This window comes from Anser brachyrhynchus (genome assembly GCF_964034855.1).
Source record: "Anser brachyrhynchus genome assembly, chromosome: 7".
NCBI lineage: Eukaryota > Metazoa > Chordata > Aves > Anseriformes > Anatidae > Anser > Anser brachyrhynchus.
The window spans coordinates 16145292-16170618 of record NC_137701.1 but is presented as its reverse complement, the minus strand read 5'-3'; the positions used below and the strand labels follow the sequence as shown (position 1 = coordinate 16170618).

At 40.6% G+C, this 25327-nt stretch overlaps 1 protein-coding gene across 6 annotated transcripts in view; it reads right to left on the bottom strand.

The window, feature by feature from the left end:
• PIKFYVE (phosphoinositide kinase, FYVE-type zinc finger containing) overlaps window positions 1-25327 on the bottom strand; it is a 62349-nt gene that overhangs the window by 14994 nt on the left and 22028 nt on the right. For 4 of the 6 annotated variants that reach the window (XR_013953771.1, XM_080600305.1, XM_080600303.1 and 1 more), the window contains 18 exons: window positions 24429-24540; window positions 22542-22689; window positions 21886-22053; window positions 16846-16908; window positions 14689-14818; window positions 14222-14402; window positions 12872-12946; window positions 12106-12213; window positions 10066-10206; window positions 9506-9632; window positions 7264-8450; window positions 5091-5191; window positions 3860-3931; window positions 3170-3341; window positions 1697-1875; window positions 1092-1205; window positions 706-814; window positions 439-593 (listed from right to left, as the gene is read on the bottom strand). Coding sequence is in view for 5 of the 6 variants with exons in the window: in XM_080600305.1 (XP_080456431.1) it covers window positions 439-593; window positions 706-814; window positions 1092-1205; window positions 1697-1875; window positions 3170-3341; window positions 3860-3931; window positions 5091-5191; window positions 7264-8450; window positions 9506-9632; window positions 10066-10206; window positions 12106-12213; window positions 12872-12946; window positions 14222-14402; window positions 14689-14818; window positions 16846-16908; window positions 21886-22053; window positions 22542-22689; window positions 24429-24540 (3342 nt within the window). In the remaining variant the exon portion in view is untranslated. The remainder of the gene's footprint in view (window positions 1-438; window positions 594-705; window positions 815-1091; window positions 1206-1696; window positions 1876-3169; window positions 3342-3859; window positions 3932-5090; window positions 5192-7263; window positions 8451-9505; window positions 9633-10065; window positions 10207-12105; window positions 12214-12871; window positions 12947-14221; window positions 14403-14688; window positions 14819-16845; window positions 16909-21885; window positions 22054-22541; window positions 22690-24428; window positions 24541-25327) is intronic. The other 2 variants (XM_080600304.1, XM_080600307.1) reach the window with 1 other exon arrangement.

Sequence of the window (25327 nt, the reverse complement as noted above, 5' to 3'; positions counted from 1 at the left end):
ACGTTTTCCTCATGCCTTAATGAACACTACACCAACAGGAGATGTTCCAAACACCACACCCTACTCACATTGCAGTAGGGGAGAGGACAGCCTTCACAATAACAGCGAAGTTGTCAAACATTTAATTTGGCTTCTGTCCATCTCTGAGATAGTTTCACCCAATCGCTTTCACATGCTCCCCTCTTCCACCTCTATTCAAATAACACTTTCTCTTCTCAGGTGTAAGTTGTGCTCTACAACACAACACTTACATCATCGAGCCTTTAATGATTTTCTGTTCCAATCAATCAACCAGCAGAAGACATTCATCACAAGCTGTCGTAGCACCCTCTGTGTAACAACTGCACTACAGGAGGAGACAGTACTGATGACTATCTTCCCCTTCTATAACCAACACAGCACCAGTGTTGCTCGTGATTCCTGTATCTGTCCTCTTACCTATTATTCCAGGCTTGCAGCATCTCACAGAGACCTTGCTTTTTAGCTATCAGAGACTCAAAAACAGATTGTAATTGTTGAGGTGTGTCTAATGATGATGAAAGCAGTCTTGCCTGAATCTTCTCAGTCCAGTTTCGAAACTCACCCTCTTCCATCTGCCAAAAGAAAAATTGTCAGTATACTGTCACGAGACTTAACACTCAATTCAAGTAGCTTCTCCACATGCTTTGCAGTGTATGTTCTGCTGATGCAGAAGTAGTCCATTACCTCCTTTTGTGCAAACAGATCTTCCATCTTCTCTTCCCTTGTTTTGCTGAAAGTATCTGTTTTCAGAGAAGCAAGGCGATCATCAACAGCAAGGTACACTTGTGACACCCTGTGGACAGAGATGAAAACAGTTAAGACAAATTGCACCAGATGAAAAGGTGAGAGTTAATACTGATGGAATAGGCAAAGGTATAAAAGAAAGTTCCAATACCACTCTCCCCTAGAATTACATATACACCTATAAGTGTGTTTAAAATCATCACTTTCCTTCTAAACCATGAACATGTAGCAAGTGTATTATCTACATCAGCAAAGATGGTTTAGTGATCTGCTAAGAAGTCTAAAATACATAAAAGCCAAGGAATGCATTAAAAATAAAAGCTTACTTTTGAGAGAAGTCCTTGAGATCCTGCAAAATAGTAACTTTTAATGGAGCCTGTCGTTTGATGTAGATCTTGGGTAGTGGGACACATACTTCAAGCAGACGGATTGGAGAGTAGCTGAGAAGACAATGCAACAGCTTTTCATGTGTCTCCCCACATAATAGTGGGTCTACACCTTTCAGCTTGTGGCCTTTATAAAAAGGGGCACTGTCAACATGTCCAGGACATTAGTTACTTTTAGTAGCACTTAACACCATTTTCATTTATCTCAGGCAAAAAGTAAAACCACAGATCATGTTGCAAAAATGAAGTTCTGAAAGTATTACAGATTAAACAGACAGAAGTGTTTCCCTTCTGTATCATATACTGGCACAATTCATTTTTCAGAATACTGCCCATCCCATCCATGACAATGATGGGACCTGTAAAGCCCTCTGCAAGCCAGCAAACAATTCTGCATTTGTAGTTACAGTGCAGTCATGCTATCCCACGCTGTACTCAAAGCGAAGGACACATCTGAAGAATCCTTATTAGAGCCATGCACTTCATACAGTGTTAGAGAAGTTTATATATATATATATATATATATAAAAAGCAGTGAACCTCACCTGAAAGACGCCACCATCTGATTATAGGAAAAATATTGGTGATAGTCATGATGAATGGAATGACCACAAGGCTCCACATTGGCCCTTCGAGTGTACTGGTGCCCGTAGAATCTCAGCTCAAGGTATTTTGCAAAAGACATAGACCAAGAATCATTGGAAAGGGGAACAACTGGTGTCACCTGAAATTGAAAGCAAAGTGCCTTAATTTCACCCTTCAACCAGGATTAAGGACAGGCTAACCTAGACTGTAATCTAGGTATTTCTAGAATCAGAAGCACAAACGACCCTGAAAGATACCAAACAACAACAAATATAGTGTTTATACAAAGCTAAACCCAACACACAGATGGATGCAATAAACCAGATAAGCAACAACTGCTAGTTGATGATAACAGGTGCTTAGCTGGGGGAGTGAAAACACATCCTTAAATCTGGGATGCTGTTTCTCTGCATAGAAATAGTTTCCAGCAGTCCAGTCACCAGCAACAGTTTCATTGCATGCTTTTTCCCTGGTGATTCTTCACCTATGAATACACTGATATTGCTCTGCAGTATATTTCAACTTCAGCAGTGCTTGCAAGCTTAGAGTAGCCATTTATACATACCTATTAGCCACAAGCTTATTAGTGTTTACATGAGCACACAGAAATAAAAGGTTATAGAACAAGTGTATACACAGCAGCGTAGGGCTTGCCTTCAGCAATTACATTAACTTCCTCCAGATATCTTTAAATCCAACACCTATGTTTAAGCCAGCATAAGTATGTGAACTGAGTCATTTGCATGGGTAATTAAGATGTTTTAAGTTTGAGGCACTGCATGAATCTTGTTTAATTAAGCTTTATTCTTGTCTTAGAAGGCTCTTAAGATTAACAATAAGTTTGGCTAGAGATGAGTATCCAACTGACAATGTTTTCTTAGCTAAATTAAAGAACAAGTTTCAGATAATACACAAATCTTGCAACCTTGTGGTTTTTCATCTTTCTAATGAAGATTTTATTTACTTTCTAATGACTACTAAACAAAGTCTAGACATCACACTGACTCAATACAGACTGTCCAGTCTAAAACAGATTAAAGAACACCAAGTGGTTTGGTAATTGGTGGAGCCAATTACTAAGCCAGTAGGCCTCAGCATCTGCCCTTCCCTATACACACATTCTTCTGATGCTTGTATAGATTCACTGCCGGGAAGAGGCAAAGCTCTTTGTCTCTTAAAGGGCAACTCTAATTTTTCCATGTGTCAGAAATTAGTTTCCACCACACTACGTCTGTTTCACCCTCAACAGCCACAATTCTACAAGAGTAATTTGTAGACACATGAGAATATCTGTTCTAACAACAAGCTTTGTACAAGTTTAGCCATAGCTCCAGGGATGAGCACTTTCTCAAAATCCTGTCTTTCCATGCACACCCAATCACAACAGGAATACTAAATTGGAATAGCAATGATTCTTAAGTCCTCATCCTTACCTGTTTGCACAGTCTACACCAGGAGTAAGTAAGAATTGTGTGTTGGTACCCAGGGACTGGGGAGTCCAGCTCCTTTAAAACGATTTGCACACATCCTTGCCCATGTACAAAGCGACGAATGTGGTGCACCATTGGTGTTTCACAGAACATGCTGGGGCACTGGTAGGAAGGCCTTAAAGAGAGAAATGGGAATGCTTATGATCATATGGTAGACACTGCTGAAGAGCTGATTCAACACATTTAGTATGCTTTTTAATGTCACAGTACTATTTATCTTTACTGTAAGTTTCCCAAGCCTTTAATGAAGGCTGTGTCTGCAGAGTTTATTGTACTCTTCATGAATTCACAACTTTATGAATTTACAACTCTTGCTTTGTAATCCATTCCACTTATTCTACCTTATTAATAGAATAGACACAAGGCAGAAGTAGGGAAGCAGTGGATGTATTTGCTTGCCAGAAGTGAGCATGAGGAAATGAAACAGGAACCAGGTTTAAGAGTTTACTACAGCATGCTCATAAAGCAAAGGGAGCAGCAAATTTAAGGTGTAAGCTTTCCTAGAATACAACAGGCTCATGCTAATCTCCTGAGTGCACAGGAAGCAGAGTCTATAAAGAAAGTGTCAGCTCAACCTCACTGAGCTGTTAAAGGCTTTTGTTTTGTTTAGAATGAGATTTACTACTAATTCACCTGAAACAGTAGCGCTCCAGAAAAATCCCTAGTGTCAGGTCATTTTTCCCATAGAATTCCATGGTCACAATCCTAAAGCAGAGAAAAAAGAGAAGCTTTAGAGGGGATATCCTGCCACTGCTAGCTGCGCAATGGCCTTGAAGTACACCGATCTGTACCTTCTGCTTGTTTGTTCTCAGCCCTGTATACCAAAGGCTATTCCACCCCCCCCTTGACTACTCTTCCCAGATCCCTGCTGTCAAGTTTGCTAATAATGAGATTTGAGTTCTTACTAGAACAACTTCCAACTTGACATTTAAAAGTAGAACACAATTCAATTGCTCTTTTGAAGATCATGTTCAAGAACACCTAGGCACAGAAGTCTAGACAGCTTGAAGCCTTGAACATTAACATTTAAACAGTTACAAAGAGGGCACAAATAGAACATGAAAAAAGCCTAGAAATCTTATATAAAATTTAAGAACAGCTTTAAATTTAATCGCAGTTTTCATTTCTCAGAATATGAAGCAACCAAGCCACTTAAAATGTGTAAGTATCAATTTAAGTCTCTATTCAGAGATTTCTAACTATCACTAATTTATGCGCCTTTATCACTTCTTTTTAAAAAGCTCAACATTTTTTTGTTCACTCCTTAGCTTTCACAGAGGAAGATCTAGATTTCCTGTAAGAGAGACATCTCTATATTTTCACCTGAGCTAGGTGAAAGACCTGTCCAAGGAGTAATACTAAAAAAAAATCATAAATTGCAACAAGTTATAGCCCTCTAAGCTAAAACTACAGTTAAAGCTTAACATTGTTAACTTTGAGAAAGACAGTAATATATTCAAATGCCCCTCTCAGATAACACAATTTAGAAGTAGTCTAAGATTCTTCTTCAAGGCTTATTTTTGGGCTTGGACATTCTTCTTTGTTTATATACAGTAACTCTTCCCCACATGGCTGCACAGTGTCCTCCCTACACTTACATCGCTCTACAGTCAGAAGTCCAACTAAAGCATTCAGTTTCAGGCTGGGCTTTCTCCTTCATGCCTGAGGGATTAGAAAGGCTGTGGAATATTGCTCTGGACCCACCTAATCAGGCAAGATGAAATTTTTGCAACAGTTCCCATTAGAAGATGATTACAACCTACCAACAAGTCCTCAAAGAAGTACTTCTATGAAGTGAGCACTGACCTTGCCTTCAGAAAAAAAGTTAACAACTACACATGCTGTAGAGGAGTAGTTTTCGTACCAGGGGCTAACACAGGCACTTGGAGCATTGCTGGACTGAGCAGAAGAGCTACTGAAGAGAACACAGAGTCTCTGATGGTTTACTGGACTCAGACAATCCACCTGGTAGAGAGAAAACAGCTCATTCACTGGTTACAGACACCTCCATCCACACACAATCAATGACAAAATATTATTCTAGTAATTTTATTTAAGGGCAAAGCCCGGTTTGTTCCTTTTCTACAAATTAATCTTACATTATCTTTGAGCTTCAAGTAAATTTAAGTGCTAACTGCCATTTTTAGAAGCTATAACTAATACATATAATATAAACAACATAACCACATTGTAGAAAGGAAACTGAGGGGCCAAAACAGAAATCCAAAGCCCCAAGACAAAAGTCCAGAGTCTCCAAGACATTGAATGTTTTAGCACACCTTACAGTCAAGTATTTGCCAGTATATTACACCTCAATTACTCACTGAGACTACAGAAGGACTTCAAACTTTCTGCCTTTTTCTATGAAGAGATTTACCACCCTGCTGCCAGAATGGAACCATATCCCCTCTTACTCCCTACAGAACTATGAAGTTACCAAATATTTTTGAGACTAGAGAGCAGCCCCACAGAAAGGGATCTGGGGGTTCTGATTGATGGCAAGTTGAATATGCATCAATGTGCCCTGGCAACCAAAAGGGCCAAAAGTATCTTGGGGTGCATCAAGCATGGTACTGCTAGCTAGTTGAAGGAAGCAATTGTCTCTCTGCTCTGCACTGGTGCAGCCTCCCCTTGAGTACTGTGTGCAGTTTTGGGCACCACAGTATGAAAAGGACATAAAACTACTGGAGAGTGTCCAAAGGAGGGCTACAAAGACGGTGAAGGGTCTAGAGGGCTAGATGTATGAGGAGCAACTGAGGCCCCTTGGTTTGTCCAGCCCAGAGCAGAGCAGGCCGAGGGGAGGCCTCATGGTGGCCTGCAGCTCCCTCACAAGGGGAGCGGAGGGGCATGCGCTGAGCTCTGCTCTCTGGGGACAGCGACAGGACCTGAGGGAACAGCATGGAGATGGAAGTTAAGAAAAAGTTCTTCACCGAGTGGGTGGTCGGGCACTGGGACAAGCTCCCTAGGGCAGTGGCCACAGCACTGAGCCTGACAGAGTTCAAGAAGCATTTACTCAACGCTCTCAGCCCCATAGTCTGGTTTTTGGGTGGTCCTGTGCAGAGCGAGGAGCTGGACTCAATGACCCTTGTGGCTCCCTTCCAACTCAGGATATTCTGTGACTTTATAATTTTCTTTATAAATAAATTTATACAGCACAGAGCAGTTTGATCTAGAGCAACAGCTACTCTTCCAGCTTGTTAGATTATTGCCTGTGAAGCTACATAGATTTACATTTAGCACCAACTAAAAGGTGACTTCTGGTCATGAACTTGGGGGCTGATGGTGGCTCCAAAATGTATGACTACTACAAGACCAGTTCTGCTACCCTTGACAGACTTTTTCCTGCATAGCTTTCAGTGCTTGAGAAGTCCCAATACATTTTTCCTCAGATGCAAATTAGCAGCTGTCATGGCAGTTTCCCATGCCCTTATATATTTTTGGTTCCAAGTGCATACTCCCTTACTTGGAAGTTTCTAACAAGACCTTACCCTCTCCATTAAGAGATTCTCGCATTTCTCCAGATCACCCAAACTTTTGCGAACAATCCAATACTTTAATGTAATTACAGCCTACTGCTGTTTCCATGACGCTAATCCCTCTAAAGAGGGATGACCATTATGCTTTTAGAAATCACCAGTACATGCAGCAGGGAAGCTCAGTTTCAGAAACAAAGTTTTTTTTTCCCCTCCATGTATTCATTTTCATGAATCAGTTGTGTGCAACTGAGCTGAACAGCCAATGTACTAAACTGATTCTGGGCTGATTTTGTACACTTCTCAGGATAAGAGAGGAAGGAGCCTCACAGGCTTTTCCCTCCTCAGGGAAGTTTTGCAGTCTCATGTTCTGCTCTCTCATATCCACCTACTAGCTGGTTAAATTGGTTTGTTTAAGTGCCCAGAGCACTGCAATCCAAAATGCAGTTTTGACCCAGTCATAAAAGCCTCCAGTTTTACATTTAGTATTAAAAACTACATGTTCTATATTACCAGGAAAAAATAATGTAACTGTGTTTTCAGTAGCATAGTTTGAATCATTACCTTATGAGACCAAGAGGATTCACTCTGAGCCAGTCCTTTCTCATCCTCTTCAATCCTGCAACCAGTTTTTCCAGTAGGGACACTGGACACATCCTTACTTTGAGCAAAGGGATCTGTACTTCTCTGTAGAATCCTCCCTCCTCTGGCCCGATAGTCAGCCAGCATCCTGGCTAAGCTCTGGCTATCACCTAGATGCTCTGCTATCCTAGTGTTAACCAACTCATGGGAAGGTAAGATTTGTATAGCCTTGGTTTGTATACTCCCATTCATCCCTTGTAATCCAGAAAGATCCCGCAATAATTGTCTCTTCCTCCTACTTTCCAATTCCTTGTATTCCTTATTAAGGAGAGGAGACCAATAAACTTGCTCAGGGAAGTATTCTCGGGCAGGGCATCTCATGCCTTTTTCAGTCAAAAGAAATGGTTCACGGAACATCATTACAGGAGAAATACAGAGAATAACATCTTTCAACTCCTGTTTAAAGGCTGCAGAGTAAGTCTTGAGACGATCCTCAGAAGAAGTTACCTCTTCTGTAACATATAAACCACTATCATCCTGGAGAGGGTCTCTGAAGACTCTCATTTGACTCTTGGATTCCTGCAGATCATCTGCCTGTTGAAGTGGCTCTAGTGTCTGACTATCCAGAGCGACCAAGTGCTGGTCCATGCCGTGGAGGGGCAGAAGAGATGTTTCAGGTATTGCAGGAGGTACAGAGTGGAACACTGGAAATGACGACTCCATTTTGTGGTGCTCCTGCTGTTTTGAGGACATTGTTTCTAGCTGACTGTTCTCTTGGTCACCTCTCTCAAATAATCCTCTTTGTTCAAGCAAGGTGACCTCATCAGATGACACTGACTCTGAGATTACAGGAAGCTTTTCAGTGGAGAGTTCGATGTCTCTGATTGCCGTGCTGAAATCCTCACCATTGAAAAGATTCTGTTGTTCATTTTCATCTCCTGGATCCTCAATAAGGGAATGAAAAGAGGTGTTTTTTGCCAGAGTAGGGGGCATAGCAAACTCGTCCATAAGGAAAGAGATTTCCAGTTGGGAATGATAAGCCACACAGACCATGAAGATCAGGATCTCTTTCACACGGGCCAGCTCATACTCTGCAGCACCACACAATTTGATAGTGCAGCCCAGGTGCTGGGGACACCCTTCAAAGAACATCAGTGTTTTTGTTTGATCTACAAGGAAAAAAACAAAAACAGCAGTTAGGATGACAACCTGCTCTTAGGCATCTCACACACTGAATAGACTAATGGAGATTGGGAGCGAGAAACATTGGTAGCACAATCCAGCTGCAGAAATTCGTATTATATGTACTGAGAAAACACTTTTTGCAAACAAAGCAAACTTTTGCTACAAACTCCTCCTGTTTTATAAAAAAAAGTCATTGTGCAGTCCAAGTAAAGACTGCATAAAACACATTAATCTGAACATCTTATGCTAAGATCGCTGCAGACTGGGAGACAGGGTATGCAGCAGTGAAAGAGAAGAACCATTATCCTCCCTTGCAAGTTTGCTCATCCTTATGAGTCAAAGTGTACAAGACTGACTAAAATTTAGAAGTTGGAAGGGGGTAAGGCAGACCTGAAGAAGAGATGCCAAGACTACATTGCCACAAAAACTGCATCCACATTTGTGTGCCAGCACCATTGGTAATCTGCCAGGTTACTTCCTTTGAAGAATTCCACTACCTACAGGGTGTTACAGAGAAAAAGGAACCTGATTTCTCAAAGATGTACAATGAAAAGACAAGGGGTAGAGTGCACAGATAATCAATCAGAATTTGCCTTGTTAAAATGTGGAAGAGTTCTTTATGGGGAGGATTACTAAACTACTAAACAGCTGCCCAGATTGGTTGTGAAATCTCCATTCAGCAAAATTTTCAACACTTTGCTGACAAGCCCCTGAGAAATCTGATCTTGCCTTGAAGTTAACCCTTCCTGTTTTGAACAAGACATTGGACTAGACAATCTCCAGGGCAGTGGAAAGAACCAGTCTAATTGAAGTCTAGCATCTTTCATTGTACCAAGAACAGAAGATCTTGTACTTTTTGATGAAGCTTGTGTGCTCAGACTTAGTTCACTGTAGTTCCAAGATGTAACAGAAGTAAAGAAAGATGAACAGAAAATATAATACTTGATAACATAAAGTACCCAGCAGTTCAAACCTTGTTACCAAGAGCAAAGCGTTTAGCCTCTTATGCACACAAACTAGGACATTAAGATTTACTCACCGTTGGGCAACTGAAACACTTGCATATAAAATTTATGGCAGGTTCCCAAACGTGGTTTGGTCAACAGTTGATCCATTGACATCACTAAGTCTCCCTGGGTCATTCGACTTACTCTGTCTAGCACTTGCTGTGAAAATTAAAAAGAAAAGTAAGAATCTACAGTGCAAATAAGACATTAGTACTTTTTAGATTGCTCTAAAAGATGCCAGTGCTATCCAGGCAACATACCACTTTGTGAGGTAAACTCTGGATTAAATCCAGTCACTCCCACGCACACCCAAATACACATCATAGAAAAGCAGTTTGGCAGTTATTACTGGTGAGAGGGAAGATTGTAGCATTTGCTACAAATATGACTCAGTTAACTAAAACATAGCCAGGGTACAAAGACCAGCCAGCAAGGGCACAGCAGAGAGTTGGTAGAAGTTAGTGAAGAAAAATTACTTTCTAGGTTTGTCTGCTGTGTCTCCTTGGAAGTGAAGACCATTTAAAAAATGCTACAAAGAGAAGTTAGAGATCCACCACAAGGTACAGTCTGATGTCTGACATGAAACACTCACCGGCTTGACATTGATGACAAGAGTGATACCATGCTCCAGCAGCATGTCCTGTGCAATTCGGGACACTGTCTTCTCAACAAGGACCAAGTTAGGCCTGACATCAACTATCCGCTGTACATAGTTCTTCAAGAACTCCCTTTCCTGCAGAAAAAACAATGCATGGCAATTAAGTAGATCAAACCTGTCTTAAATATATATATATATATTTAAATGCTTAATATTACTTTCTCATTTATATATTGAGCTTTCCTATAGAACAGGGAAATCAGCTATCCAGAAAACACCATCAGTTCTCCATTGTGCACATATCCCCATCGCCCAGTTTATCAATAGTTTGCTACATACCCTAATCAGGTGTGAAGGCATGGTCCAATGACTGTCTGAAGAAAGCTGCAGAATCCAAACATTTTTTATATATGCACAGCCACACCACTCAACAGGAACTAGCTTTGTGTGTGGAGTCCAGAGACAGTAGTTCTATTCTCAGTATCTTGGATGACTTCTCACAAAACAATACTTCATTCCCCATATGAGGCTCAAATATCTTAATGAAATATCTACATGCACCTTATATCCTAACACAAAAAAAGTCTTATGTTCAAATGATGCTATAGTTAGAGCATCCTAAATAAAAGCTGTTTGCAATATTATGTTCCCCACCTTCAGATACACACTAACGTCGAGTGCTGGCACTCACAGACACTTCCATTCACTCAGAGTATACAACTGCTCTCTCTGTCTTCAACTCCTGCATCATACAGCAAGCCTCAGTCCCTAAATCTGCACTTGGGAACAATGCTTCCAGAGTAGGATCCCAAATGCTGTGCACTGTGAAATTGCCTTGCCAGCCATTGCCACCTTCTGGTTTCATTTCACTATCTCCCCACTTTTATTACCATGCTCAGAAAGAGAAAACAGGGCTGTAACCCTCATAAGAACTAATGGGCTACACTATTAGAGGGACAATACAGCTTCCCAAATCAGGTATTTTTGGTTGTTATTGTGACTCACAGTAGTCAAGTTTTAGAGGTTCCAGGCAAAAGAAAGGTACCACAAAAGCAGTTTGCCATTCAACAGAAGCTGGCCTTTTCAACTGAACTAGTATTTCTGTAGTATTCTCTGCCATATAGGATTTTAAGGCAGATACACAAAAACGTATGATCATGTTCTGAAGCAGATACTGAAACAATCACAGTAACCAGTAGTCAGAAAGAACAGTAGATACTTCTACATTGTTCAGACAAAGGACAGGACGCAGCTTAAGCTTTTACTGGAAAAACCAACTCGCTATGCAGAAGTAAGTTTTATTATTGAAGTTTTTATACATGTAACTCTGTCTACTAAGCACCAAATGGAAGCAGTCTTAAATGCATTTTAAGGAAACAGTCAAAGATGGAAAAAAACATTATGGCCCAAGCTTAGTAAGGTACCAAATGCCCAAATTACAAATATCCTACAAAAGACCTGAAAACTGATCCTCAGACAGGCATGCAGTACATTAAAGAACGTCCGCCCATTTCAGTGTTTCCATACCAAGGCACCTCCCTGCTCTCAAGGGCTGGGCACCTGTTCCGAAGTGACGTTTTGTAGTTCATCACTTCATTAGGTTGGGTGTTGTCCCATTTGTTCAAGCTTGACAAAGAATAATGTGGGTAGAACTGAACTCTCACTTATACACACTTCTTTAATATTTCTCTGCACACTTAAGCCATGCCTAGCTGTGACTTTCTGAACCCTGTGTTCCTCACACAGTGTATCATTAAAAATGAACAACGTTTCTTAAAATATAGATCTTGATCCTTACAATTAAATACAATCAGTATGTGTAACTCTTGATGGCAAAAACCCTCAGAAGACTACAAGTTTGTACTCTATTTAGTGCAACAGTTTTCCTAGCTAGCTGTTACAAGAGGAAATCTCTCTTCAATACACAATCCCAGTAACTCAAGTCCACCTTACATACTGAATAATCAGATGTGCACCCCAAAAGGGTGAATCAGTCTCAGGCAATTTCAACCAAGAACAAAACTATGCTCTTACCTGAAGCACTATAGGGTCTATGCAGGTAAACTTGGTTTCTTCTCGATAGAGGTACTCAATTGAGCACTTCAGCAGAAGAATTTTGGGATTTTTTATGCAAGAGTTCATCTAGGAAAGAAACAAAATAGTTAAAAGACACACAGCTGGAAAAGTAAATAGGGAAAAAACCCATACCAGACTACCCATGACTGTATTTAAACAGGCATCTCAGTTATTCCCCACACCAACTATACATTTTTCTTTTTATGAGCATGTTACACCCAGTTCTTGGAATTTCACAGCTACTGTCCAGTAAGAGTGAAGTGTTGGAAGTTTCTGCAGTCCCCTCCCAACTACACCAAGTCACACTAACTCTTCACATACCTTGGAGCCTCCGTTCAGATCACTTCTATTTTGACCTCCAGCTTTAAATAAAGGTTCACTTTATTATACTGTCACGAAGATCATGACCATAAGGTCTTTTTTTCCAGCTAACTCTTGGGGGTAATCATTAGATACATTCTGAAGTGATAGGGGTGGAAAGGATATCTTGCTATACATGCATGAGGAAAGCTTTTTCCTCCCTACACTAGAATCTGAGACAACAGAAAACAGCTTTGAAAAGAAACACATTAAAACACTTTCTCATTCAGGTGCTGCGCAAACTGAAAAAAGGCCGTACACCTCCAGACTGGTGAGAGAAGCTTCTAGTGCAAAGGAAGTCACAGGACATTTGTTTCCTCAGCACGCACTACAGCCAGCACTTGATTAATCCAGTCTGCATTACCTTTTTGTGGGCAACATTCTTAGTGCATACAAATCCATTCACCACCATGGAGTCAAACTTCTTTCCACCAGGAATCTAACAGAGCAAAGGAAGTCCAACACTTAGAACTGTTATACATTCCCATAGCTTAAATGCTGTAAACCTAACAGAATAGTTATTGTGGCTATTGTGCAAGCTTCATCTACACCCTCAATTATCAGATGAAAGACCAGATGCTGTCATGCTGGACACACAACTTTTCCTTTAAAGTCTGGTAAACTAGAAACAACAACATGAAAGCAAGTATTAAGTTCCAGGATCTCCAAGCTCCTCCCAGCAAATACGTATTTGTGAAATCAAGTACACTCTGGAAGACAATAAGGTAATGCAAGTTTCTACAGGCCATCGGGAGCATATGCCTTTGCACATACCATTTTCACTAATAATGGACAAGAGTTGTAATGACAAAAGAGAATAAACAAACCTCTACTTACTATTCGAACACAAACAGTTGACTGATGTGCCTAGAGTCACAACCAATCACAGGAGTAACAAACATGAAACAGGTTCCTAATGACATGTTTCAGAGAATGTTTCTGTTACTGGCATATAAAAATACCTATGAGAGTTTTCACACCTGAACATCTGCTTTTTGAAACTGGGCTTCAGGACAGGCGGCATCAATTGTTGCTGCCTCAAGAGATCCTACAGAACTGTCAGGAGTAACACAAGGCTCTCCTCATATCATAACTTGCTTCTGCAATGCAAAAATAAGCCTGAGCCTGTGAGCCTCAGTGAGGCTACTTCCTTAGAGGTTAGTTTCACATCAGCCTCTAAGAAGAAACTGCATGCCACAACTCCAGCCTTACAGCTCAGCAATGTCATCTCTTGGCCATCTGGCAGACCTAAATGCACCGTCCCATAACGATCAAGTTTTCCTCCACAAAAAGTCATTGCAATTAGCATGGGAGGAGTTAAATCCTCCATAACAGGGAGTTACAGAGCAATACATTGCTATACAGAGTCTTGAAAGTTACTTATCCAGTGTTTAGTACCTCTCCAATCCAAGCATAAAACAAGCAGAAGCCCAAAAAGGAAACAAGTCATTACAGAGGTGTTGCTCTTTCCTACCTTCTGCAGCCTACGGCCTGAAAGAAGAGGTCAGCTCCAGGGCACTGAGACACCCTTCCCAGGATACAGAGTTTTTTCTATACAACTTTTCCTAGAAACCCGCATTATCTAAAGGCCCTGTTGGCCAACTACACCACTGAACATGCTGAGGGGAGTGGGGATGACCCTTGTCTTCAAACAGCAGGTGCTGCCAGCAATTGCATTCTTTGTCTTTCCCTACATTCAAGGTCTGAAACTTACTTTTTTGATGTGGACAAACTGGCGGATATCCATGTCATCATCTCTGTTCTTGACATCAGGCCGTACTGTTTGAACTACTTGACAGACCACAGGTACAATGATATCCCTCCATGACAGGGACAGGGACTCATTGTATAGAAGTTGCTGAAGCAGTGCCATCATGTGGTTGTGATTAGCAGAGCTGTAAAAAAAAAAAAAATGTGGAAAAGATACAGAGCAGAGTTTAATTGAAGTCACCTTTCAGAAGTTACTTTCAGAGAGTGAACTCTCTGGTCCTCTGTTTCAACATATAAAACCACATGCAAGAAAGCAATCAAAATATGCTGTAAAAATGCTGTTTTCTTAATACAAATTAGTTCCTTGTATTGTCCACAGAAGATCAAGTACCACAGAAAGCTGGTGGAACAGGAGGACTTCAGGAATTGTTACTCAAAATACGCAAATTCTTTTTTCTGTATTTTTCTTACAGCAGCCTTTCCATGGCTTGTTTCTCCCCATTCTCTTCCCTCAGCAGATCCAGGTTGCTATGGTGCCAGCCTAGTGGTGTGAAAAAGAGTTCTTTGGACTTCTCCTCCACTCTCCTGTTGAATAATGACTCTGCAAGAGATAAATGAACCTTGTTAATATAAAGTTTGTTGTTGAATTCCTGCATCTTTCTGAAAGGCTACTTGGAAAAGGAAAGAATTTACTAAGACTTAAGTCTAAGCCTCTTGAAAGACTGAGTTTGAGCTAGAAATCATGGTAAAAGGAGACTGCAAACAATATCAAGTACAATAGCTGTGAGTACATTGAGGAAAAGAGAATTAGTGAAATTCTTGTACTGGTAGTATACAGCACATAATTTTAATTCCAGAAGAACAAATTAAGACATGAGAAAACAGAAGTTATATCCCAGTTTTACCTATAAATAAGCAGCAAATTCAAAATACATTACATATTCATAATACATAATCATAATGCCTTTTTAGATTTAGAATAGTAGTCAAAGGCACTAATTTGATCCACAGAAAACTGTTGCTTTAAAGACCTATACATGTAAGTGGCAGTAGAAAGATCAAGTTATTCCATTCAGGCTGCAGCACAAGTAGCCAAAATATCTTGGTAAAGGTCTTGTTTAGCATGTCTCCCAAACATATTTTAAAAAAAAATGCTATGCTACTGATGAACCTTTACATGACTTGTAGCCCTGAACCCAACCACCACCCCCCTGGCTAGTCAGGTGCAGAGTGAACTGCAAGCAGGCTGGCTCAACTAGCCTAAGTCACAGTATTTTATACAACAGAATTCTCTTTTCTCTCTGAAGTTTAAGAATTTTCTATAAAGAAAGTAGCAGAAGTTTTCCAAAAATCTCAGCACATCTTCTCATACCATTTCACCTATCATATACTCTTCAGCATGTTAAACAGGATGCCAACAAAGGCTGTATCCACTGGATACATTTATTTTTTTTTAATTCTAAATGTCAACATAAACTGTAGTTATTTCTGGTTTTGGAAAGAGAAAACATGTTTCAACAGTGCAGAAGAGTCCCCACTTAGAGGGCGTAACTGCCACTTTCAATCTCTGTTTAATATGCCTTTAAAACATTCTCTGTGTTTTGCATTACCAAGATTATAGGTTATTTCGTTACACAGTAACTCTTTCAAATTGCAGAAAACTAAGTTATTTCCCACACAGGTATTATGATATTCCAAATCAGAACTTCCCCATTCACATAATGGCTGACTATATAATAAATATTTTATGCAAGCGGTGTGTAACTTCTCATCAGCAAGTATATAAGTCTTCAGAATTCAAGCTTAAAACAACTGAGAGTGCATGATCTGAATGCAAAATCCTTATATAATAACCTGAGCAGGAACACTGAAAAAAAGAAATTTACTTCTTCCAAGCACTCCATACTCAAAATTGTCTGTAAAGAAGATAAGCAGAATTTAAGCTGGGTTTCTTCCCTTACCCCTCTCCTGCAAAAGTTCAGTTAAAAACTAGGCATTACTTTAGCCAGACTTCATTTTTCTGGCTGCACAGACTTTGTGATTTCCCCATTTGTTTCCTCCTCTCCTTTGAGCTCACTAAAATCAAGAGCATCAAATGGAAACAAAAATCCCACAAGCGCACCAGACTACAGTATTGGAAGGCAGATGGTTTTAAAACTCACAACTGTGTCTGATCACCTTTCGTTTCAGAAGTAGTAGTGCTGGTGACCAGAAATCCAGAAAAATTTGAAATGAAGCTTTGAATTGCTCTGTAGAAGGAGTGCAATTAATCCTATCACTTTTATTTTTTTTTTTTTTGCACAGAAAGTTAGAATTGGTGTCTTATAAAAGTTTGTGGGTAGGTAAGTTACAAACAAAAGTGATAAACCCTGCTACTTATACTTACTTTAATAAAATAAAAGGTTGAGTGTTTTTGAATGAAAAATTTGAGAAGTGAAAGAAATTTGAGCTTGTAAGCACATTAAAAAACAACAGAATATAGTCTATATACCAGTTTTGCCACAAGTAGCTTCAGTTTTACTATCAAGAAAATATTTCCAAAAGGTCAATAACCTGTTAAAGGACTACTGAAGAACTTGCACGGTTATATTAAAGCACACAACAGCAACATTTGAAGTTTCCCCTTACCTTTAATAAAAGCATCACTTATAGAGAACATCTGCTGCCCTCCGTTGTCAGGATTCAAGTACTCTGAAAGAAGAGAGAAGAGGGAGATAGGCGGAGACAAAAATGACAGGTTATACTGGTATGCCCATATAATTATGATGTACACGCCCACACCAGAAGAAGCAGCATTACTCATGTAAGTGTTTAGTCATCAAGCTGTTGCTAAATTAGTGAGTGATCAAGACAAGAATATCCTCTCAGTCTTGTTCTATCAAAAAGCTCTAGGAAGACAAGAAAACACTATTTATTACTGCGAAGAAAACAAGGAAGCGAAGTAGAGATGAGCACAGACTGAACTAGCCCTTAAAGAGTCTGCTCCCTCAATTGGCAGGCACTTCTTAAAGATCTGAATATAGTTGTGTCAGGCTGTGAGCAGACAACATGGAAATGTCCAGACAGGAAATGGCCTCCTCATTCTGATCTAAAAATGCAGCTTAAGAAGCCATTCTGATCTCACACTCCAATAAAATATTTTGGTGTTATCTCAGACTCAGTGAGAGACCAGCCTTAAGATTTATCTTGCACAGTGAAGCAAACAAATGCAGCAGTTTACATTTGGGAAATGGGACGAAGCTCTATCTACTATACTTCTTTAGCTTGCTAGATCACCACAACTAAAATAGCACAGTGATCTTTCAAGCAGACTGTCTGGCTACACAAATCTTGTTTCCTCTAGAGACCATTAACCTGTTGTGCATTTAGTCAGTTTACTAGCTTCTACAAGAACGGATTTTAGTGGGAAAACAAGCAGCAGCTCAACTTCTTATGCAGTGTGACCATTCGTTATCACCTTTCCTGAGGACGGTCTGGACTTACTGCCACAAACAATGCAAAGCCAGGCTTCAGACACCAACAGAAAGCAACATAAAGTTGACAAGACACAAGCAATCACAAGTCTCTGAACAGCAGCATTCAAGAGACCCTTTACATACCACTATTTTAAAGATCTGAGCTTGTCTGCAGTTACCCAGTTTGAAATCACACACAACAGATGATCAGTGCACCGGACTTAAGGGGCAGAACAAGGAGGTGCAAGTATCTGTTGCAGCTCAATGGTTATTTGCAGACTCCTTTCACCCCTTGCTTAGATTAAGCATTTAGTGTTACAAGCAACCTACCGTATTATATAAATTGTATCACCTTCAGCATTCACCCACAGCTCCACAGATTAGCTAGAGAAAGTCGTGGCAGACGGTCCCTACACACAAACATGTATACCAACACCTCGAACCCCCTCTACCTTGCAACAGCCTCAGGGCAGAAGCTCTTACTTTGAACATGCTGAAATTAGATCTGACATATAACCCTGCCTGGCATGGCCAAAGCAGGAATAATCCCCAGCTGAAACCTAACCTCAGTTTTTCTCTGGCCAAAGAAGCAGGTGACACCTTCAAACCAAGAAAACTCAAAAATAGAGCTTCACCTCCTGTAACTTTGCTTCCTTCCACTTGTGCCCCAAGGGAAGTTCCTGACAAGGTAAGAAATCCACACCTCCTACTAGACCAGAAAGATGACACACCGATAGGTGCGAGTTGGGATGGTGAGAGTGGCTAATACACACAATTCTCACCTCACATCATCCCTACATTTATCATACTCCATGGAGGGGAAGAATAGGACACAAGAACAACCAGAGGTTCCCATGGCATATTTTCCACCCTGTTTGCAAACAGTTAGCTGTTAATAAATTATCATATATACTGCCCTGATCAACTTCCCCTCCCCCCAAAAATACACAAATTCCTAAGTTTGATATTCAAGGGAAGCCAATACCACAATGCACACAAATTCACAGGTCTACAGTGTAAACCAGCAAGTACCTTCTTAATAGAAGGTGCTCCAGAAGAGCTCCTGACAACTGGACTCTAAGCCCTGTCAAGCAACAGTGGTAAGGAACTGTGTCATTATTACTCCGACCGAATCTTCTCTTTCCCCCTCCTAGGTAGGTGCTGCCATCAAAAACTCCCAAAATACCTGCCCTACCAGGATCACAGATACTTGGCTGCAAGGACATTTTGAAAATAGTCTCCCATACTGATGACTGTATCTCTTTGAAAAGAGCAATTAAAAGTAACGCTCAGAATAAATTGATCCCATCACTTAATCTCCTCTCCCAATTTAAATACAGAAAGCAGTATCGCTTGGTTTCCAATTTTGATACATCCCAGAAAGTACCATTATCTTTGGGCAGATGATACTATAAATGAGTCACTATATTTGCTTGTAAGATACTACATGCCAGCTAACTTAGAGTCACTAGAATTTCACAGGAACACGCTGGACATTAGTCAGCCTTTAACATCACAAGAAGTCCTGCCACTAGACCCAGACTATACACAAATCACTGTTATACACCACAGCTAGTATATCACGGACTATTGCTTCAAAGCAGCTGACCTCTGTGACCAATGAAAATTGCTGCATATCCCTTAGTAAGCTGAAGAAACCCACTAACCACTTAGATTAAAGTTGACCCACACTTCCAACACTGTTTTGCCCCCTCAGTACTCCCTTAGTGACTGTAATTTACACAGCCGTGAGGAAACTGAGTTACTAGACTCAAAATGTGGGCATCATCTTCAGTTTTGCTTCATTTTTCCAGTGAAAATTAAATCACTGTCACCTAGCCTAAAGACAAGACAATTAGGATGAAATCTAGCTCTTTACTCTTGACATAATGGGCACAGGGAAGCTACTGATCCCTGACAGCTACAAACACGTAGTGCCACTGAATAACTATAAGTGCTCTGTTATTAAAATAAACATGTCCCATCTTACATAGAAGTTTAACTATCTAGTCTTGACTGTCTGGTAAGCATCACTGCGATTACCAGTAATACCTTGGAACGCACCTTTTACAGAAAATGACCAGGATAAATTGAAAACACATACTGAAAGTTTTTGCTTGCACTCAGACTTTAATACATTCCAGAACAAAGTTTTAAAAGCCAGCCATTTCAGTACCTTGTGCAACACGTGGTTTTGTCCCATCTAATTTTTGGAGACCTTCTACAACAAACATCTACGTACCTAAGAAATTTCAGTTTCCCTGTTGCCAGGAAATGTTTCCTGCTATTTTAAATGTTAGCAGTCATTTTAAGTTGTTGCTTCCTGGTTGGTTCTTCCCTCCAGAGACTCTCAGGGTAGGAAGACAAAACAAGACCTGCAATAAGTCCTCTGCATCTGCAAAGGGTACAGATTTTTCTAAGAACTGCGGAATAATATTTACCTCTCCACAACGTGTTTTAACAACTGACACCTCCACCTTATCTCAGTTCTAGGTGTATTACTGATATTTTTCTCCTCAAGAGAAATCCATTCTCTGAAATAGAATTGTTTCCAGTATTCTACTATAAACTGCACTCTTACAGAATAACCTGATTAAGAAACCACACATTTCAAGAACAACTAAAACACCAGTCAGCAGAGATCCAAAGACAGCACAGTGCTGTCAGTACATACAACTCAAAAAGCAGAAGTGTCTCTCCTTTCAGTTCCCTCACTACTTGCCTTCTCTGATAATCTTCTTTGAGCTCTCCGTCATTAAAATCTTTTTCACAAGAGCTTCAGTTCTGGCTATGAAAAGCATTGACCTGGTTAACAGCTTCCGAGAGAGGTAGGCTCTCTTACATTTCCCCTTCATCATGTAAAGCTTTTTGCACAGAAAGACCAAGATACATCTAAAACCAAGATTACTGCTCTACAAGTCTTTTAACACTAGCCACAGCCAGTTTTAAAGTACCTGACTACAGCCTGTTTTAATGCCAACACATGCTGATAAAGATAAACCTACTACAGCTGTAAATTCATAGAATACTGCAAAACACCTGGACTTTGTTCAAGCTGTTAATCCAACATCTCTCTTTCCTAATAGGAATTCCTTGATACATTTTCCCTCTCCACATTTTTGCTTCCCTTGCAGATGTATTAGTTTTTCATTTGTTTAGGGCATGAGCTGGAAACAAGACAAAAGGTATCATTAACAAACTGGTGTCAGTAGTGCTGGCAACCCTCCCTGTTTTAAGTCATTGTCACCAACTCACCAACTCAAATTTCAAACTTCCTGTGCTCCTCTTTAAGGAGCAAGGAAAAAAAAAAAAAAAGCAGATTTCAGTTCTTCTAGACACATTTAGAAAAATAACAAAAGAGTGACTTTAATAAGTACTGATAAATGCTCCCTCTAATTTTCCTCACTGTCCTTCCCTAAATATCTAACATACTTAGCAAGTCAGCTGTGAGTAGTTCTCCTCCCTCCCTCTCTTCCGAGAGAATTTCACAGTTTCAGAGCATGCAATCTATACATAAGCATAAAGCTAAATCTTGTAAACTGATCCAAGCCAACAGAAGAGACCTGCTAGACTTCGTGGAAGGATGAATTCATTAGAAGGAGTCCCGGTTATTTAACTCTGGATCATCTTTTAAGATGAAGAGGTTTTCAACACTATTTGATTTCTTCCTACCTAAGAGGAGGTTCTCTTGAAAAAAATATAATGTATATGGATTAATGTATATTAGGCCATACTGCTTATTAATAATAATATTCTTCTGTCAAATGTAAGTTTACTAAGGTAGGATTAGAAGCTAGCAGAGTTCATCAGTTTATTGTTGTTCATTTGGTGGTTTTTTTCTGCTTGCTTTTCCAGTTTCATCTCAAACTGGAGAGATGGGTATCAAACTGGTTTATGCATGGACTATTTTTCCACCCCAGTTAGCCAGAAACTTTATGCACGGATATGCCCTACTATGTGTGGACAGCCGGACACCTTGTTTCAACTGCAAAGAGAAAGTCACAGGGGAAGTTACACACACTGCAGAGAAGGCGGTTCAACGTGTCTCCTGAGCCTCCTCAGAGGTAAGCGTATCAAAACTGCAAGCAAGTGCCAGCTAGATATCACACTTCCCCCTCTGTAAGACAGCTACTAAAGTAGTGTCCAAATAGATCAGTGTTATTAGGGCCCAGCTCTCCATCATGTGCAACTCCAGCTGGTGACTACCTCATACCTTTTTGGTCGGCAGGGTGAGGGGGCACATGTGGGTACTTGGAGTGCTTCTTGATATGGAAGTTCACGTTGTCCAGCTCCACGTTCAGGCTGATGGAGGCGGCTGAATCACTGTCCATTGTGGACTGGAAGCTGCTGACTGAAGTACGCTTGCTAGGGCTGGCGGAGTCTTTTAGTGTTGGGTAAGGGGGAAGATACATGGAGGAGACGGGTTCAAACGGGTATCATGAGGGTACCAGAGAGGAGAAAAATTGTCTTTAATACATAAAGACCAGTGTGAAATACTACAGGAATACAGTATTTTCATAGTTCTTACTTTATCTTGATCTGTGTATGCTGACATATTGGGTCAGCATTCTTCAGTGCATTACTATAGAGCCACAAATCAAGCAGAAATCTGCTTGAGAAACAGAAGGCAGTTTAAATGCTTCTCCTCCGCTAGAAGTATGAAGCTTTTTCAGTTCCACTAAATACAAAAACACTGCATCCATCAGAAGAAACAGGAAGACTAACTAGGTTATAGTTTGCTTAGATCCTTACAGCCCCATGCACACATACACACAAGTAAAGCAAGACATGGTTAAACTACTATGTCCTGAAGGACTGTGGATAACAGGGAAGAAGGCAGAATGAGAACAAGACTCAGCTGAAACTCACTGGCCAAGTTATCTTCTCCTTCATCAGCAATCTGCTCTGTGTCACTGTCATCAAACTTGATGTCTTTGAACCAGGATGGCTCAGAGTGCCCCTCTACAGAATTCACGGAGTCACTGTCTGGAGAGGGGGTTTCTGAGAACTCTGTGCTCTAAGTAGGCAAGGAAGAAAAAAGGTGTTATAGTGCAGCTCTGCTGATTTCAGCGTATTTATTAAGCAGCCTTAGAAAGCAGCCTGTTACAAATGCAGATCAGACATTTTTAAAATTAGAGGATACTCTTGGACTGAGACAGGTTAGTCGTAAAATGATCCTTCAGCACAAAACGGGAAGAGTTTTGAACGGGAAACAAGCAATTCCTTATACTTCCCACAGTGTTTAGTCTCTGCTTCCTCCCCGCTTCCAGAGAAGCTGTGACTAAGTGGCACTAAAGGACAAGTTAATTCTACTACACATTTTCTCTCACCACACCCACCTAAGCAGTTCTGAATGTTTGGTATCCCCAACAGAAGTGGGTGATGATCATATCCTTTACCCAGAATCCAGCAGACTAAGCCTAAGCCACTGGAATGATTCTGTGACTGACCAGTCAGAGCAGCTCTAAGTTTCGCTCACAAGTCAGGCTCTGTCTGGGGCTCCTGTGTCAGAACAACTGGCTATAGCACCAGACAACCCAGAGACTACCTAAGTAATTACCATCAGCCAGTCTGATGCCCCCAGTCACCTCAAGGTGAAATTCTTACTATCACTCCTTTGGCTACAGCAAGTGCAGCAAGCAACTGAGTCACCAACAGTTTCTACTGACTCTTGTCTAAACCAGGAGAAATGGGATCACATAGCACCTTCAACTGATGAGAACAGGAATTGGCTTTAAAACTTGAGTAATGTAATCCCCTTATAAATAGTTACAAACAGATCCACAAGAATTTGCTAGTCAAGGGCAAGGTTTTACTAGCAAGCTGAGATAGTATGGTTAACCAGCTGAGATTCCAGATGAAGCTCAGAGGAATCTCAACAGAAGACCATGTGATTATGGCCAAAAGCTGAAACACGCAATGAAAACAGGATGCTAATTGCTGCAAGCTTTCCGACTGTGGCTCATGGGGCAGCTGAGCTATTCTTTGTTGTCAGAAGCTGCAGAACATGCAAGACTTATACCTAAATGCTTACGGGTAACAGAGGCTAGAGATATCCTGTTCCAGTAAAAAACAAAATAAAACAAGAAAACACCGCAATCCACTCAGGCCAGTGACTGCTTTTACCCCTCATCAAGTTTGACTGCAATGAAATATGGCAGGATAGCGTCTCTGATCACTGGTTCCCTGCTTTCCTCTCAGCTAGCCAGTACTATTTGGTAGGCATGACAGAGACCTCCTCCCAGTCCTTCATTACGTGGCTAAGGTACTGAATTCCTTATTGCTGCCGTCACTGGAGATTGGAAGAAGGTTACCTTATGTCCAACACTGTATATCTAAAATATCCATTCTTTGAAAAGTTTTAAAGAAGCTCAGTACCAGTAATTGCACAGTAGATTGTAGACTATGCACATTACAGACAGCTGCCCTCTGCCATTCCAAGGCCTCTGGAAGACGTCCACCATGAGAGGCACTGGCCAAGACTGGAGACCTTTTTCTCCCCTTCAGGCGCTAAGTGTAGCAACTCATCCTCCACAAAGGAAAGCCACAAAGCTTTCTGGGCAAATGCAGCTTCCTCAGGCTTTAAACCACTAAGGGAAAAGTCATGGACTCTAACTCTCTATACAGGAGAGCTTATTTAGAAAAACACACAATGGCTGCTGAGAAAGGGACTGAAAAAGATTCTAGTCAGCAGCCAAACACAGCAAGGACCATAATATTCCTGCTCCCTCCCTCAAATCAGATTCACCCTTTTACCTGTAACGGTCGGTACAAGGCATACTCATCTCGGAAGAGCTGATCATGATGACTGACACAATCTAGCCAGCGTCCATCAACCAATGCTTGTCCTATTGCAATGGCTTGGACTCTGGAGGTATAAGAACAGAAACAGTTTTTTAAGTCTGGTTTTAAACGCATATGGCATAAGCATGGTACGAGAGGAAAAAAAAATCATTTGCTACACTGACTCCTGTATTCCACTGCCATATTTAACCAGACACTATTTAAAATGTTGTGGAGAGGCAGCAGAGTGTACTGTTCAAGTATGGAGTTAGATTAAGAGGTTCTCAGTGCTCTAAACTCAACTGAGGTGTCCAACAGACAAGATACTGGAGGAGTATAAACAGTATAGCTTTAGCTTGAGTTATAGATACTGATCTGCTGAGTGAGGACCCTGGCTAGACAAATATGAAAACCATCTTAGTTTTATCTCTCTTGCATAGTTAAATATAACTGATTCTTTATACTCATTTACAATACTGAGAGCCCACCAAAAATTCAGCTATCAAACTCTACTAGTGATTTTTGATCCTGAGGTCAGACTGGCCCTTTGAAATATTGGTGAACTCCACAGTTTGCTTTCTTCTGTATTGCACTCCAGGGATGAGCAGATTAAAGTGGATTTTTCCCCACTTAGCAACAAGGAAATGCTTTGCATGGCCAAAAACCCTTTTGTGGAGCTGGGAGAACACACTTTCATTTTGACCTGTATGTTATGAAGTAGAGGCTTTTGTTAACAGGTATCCAAAATGTCCATTGCTTTGTGACTCTGCAATTGCTTTCCATTTACCAAAGGACAGCAGAGGTCTGGAATTTTTTATTTATTTATTTTTAAAGAGAGTTTTTATAATGTATTCATGGTTCTCTGCCCATTG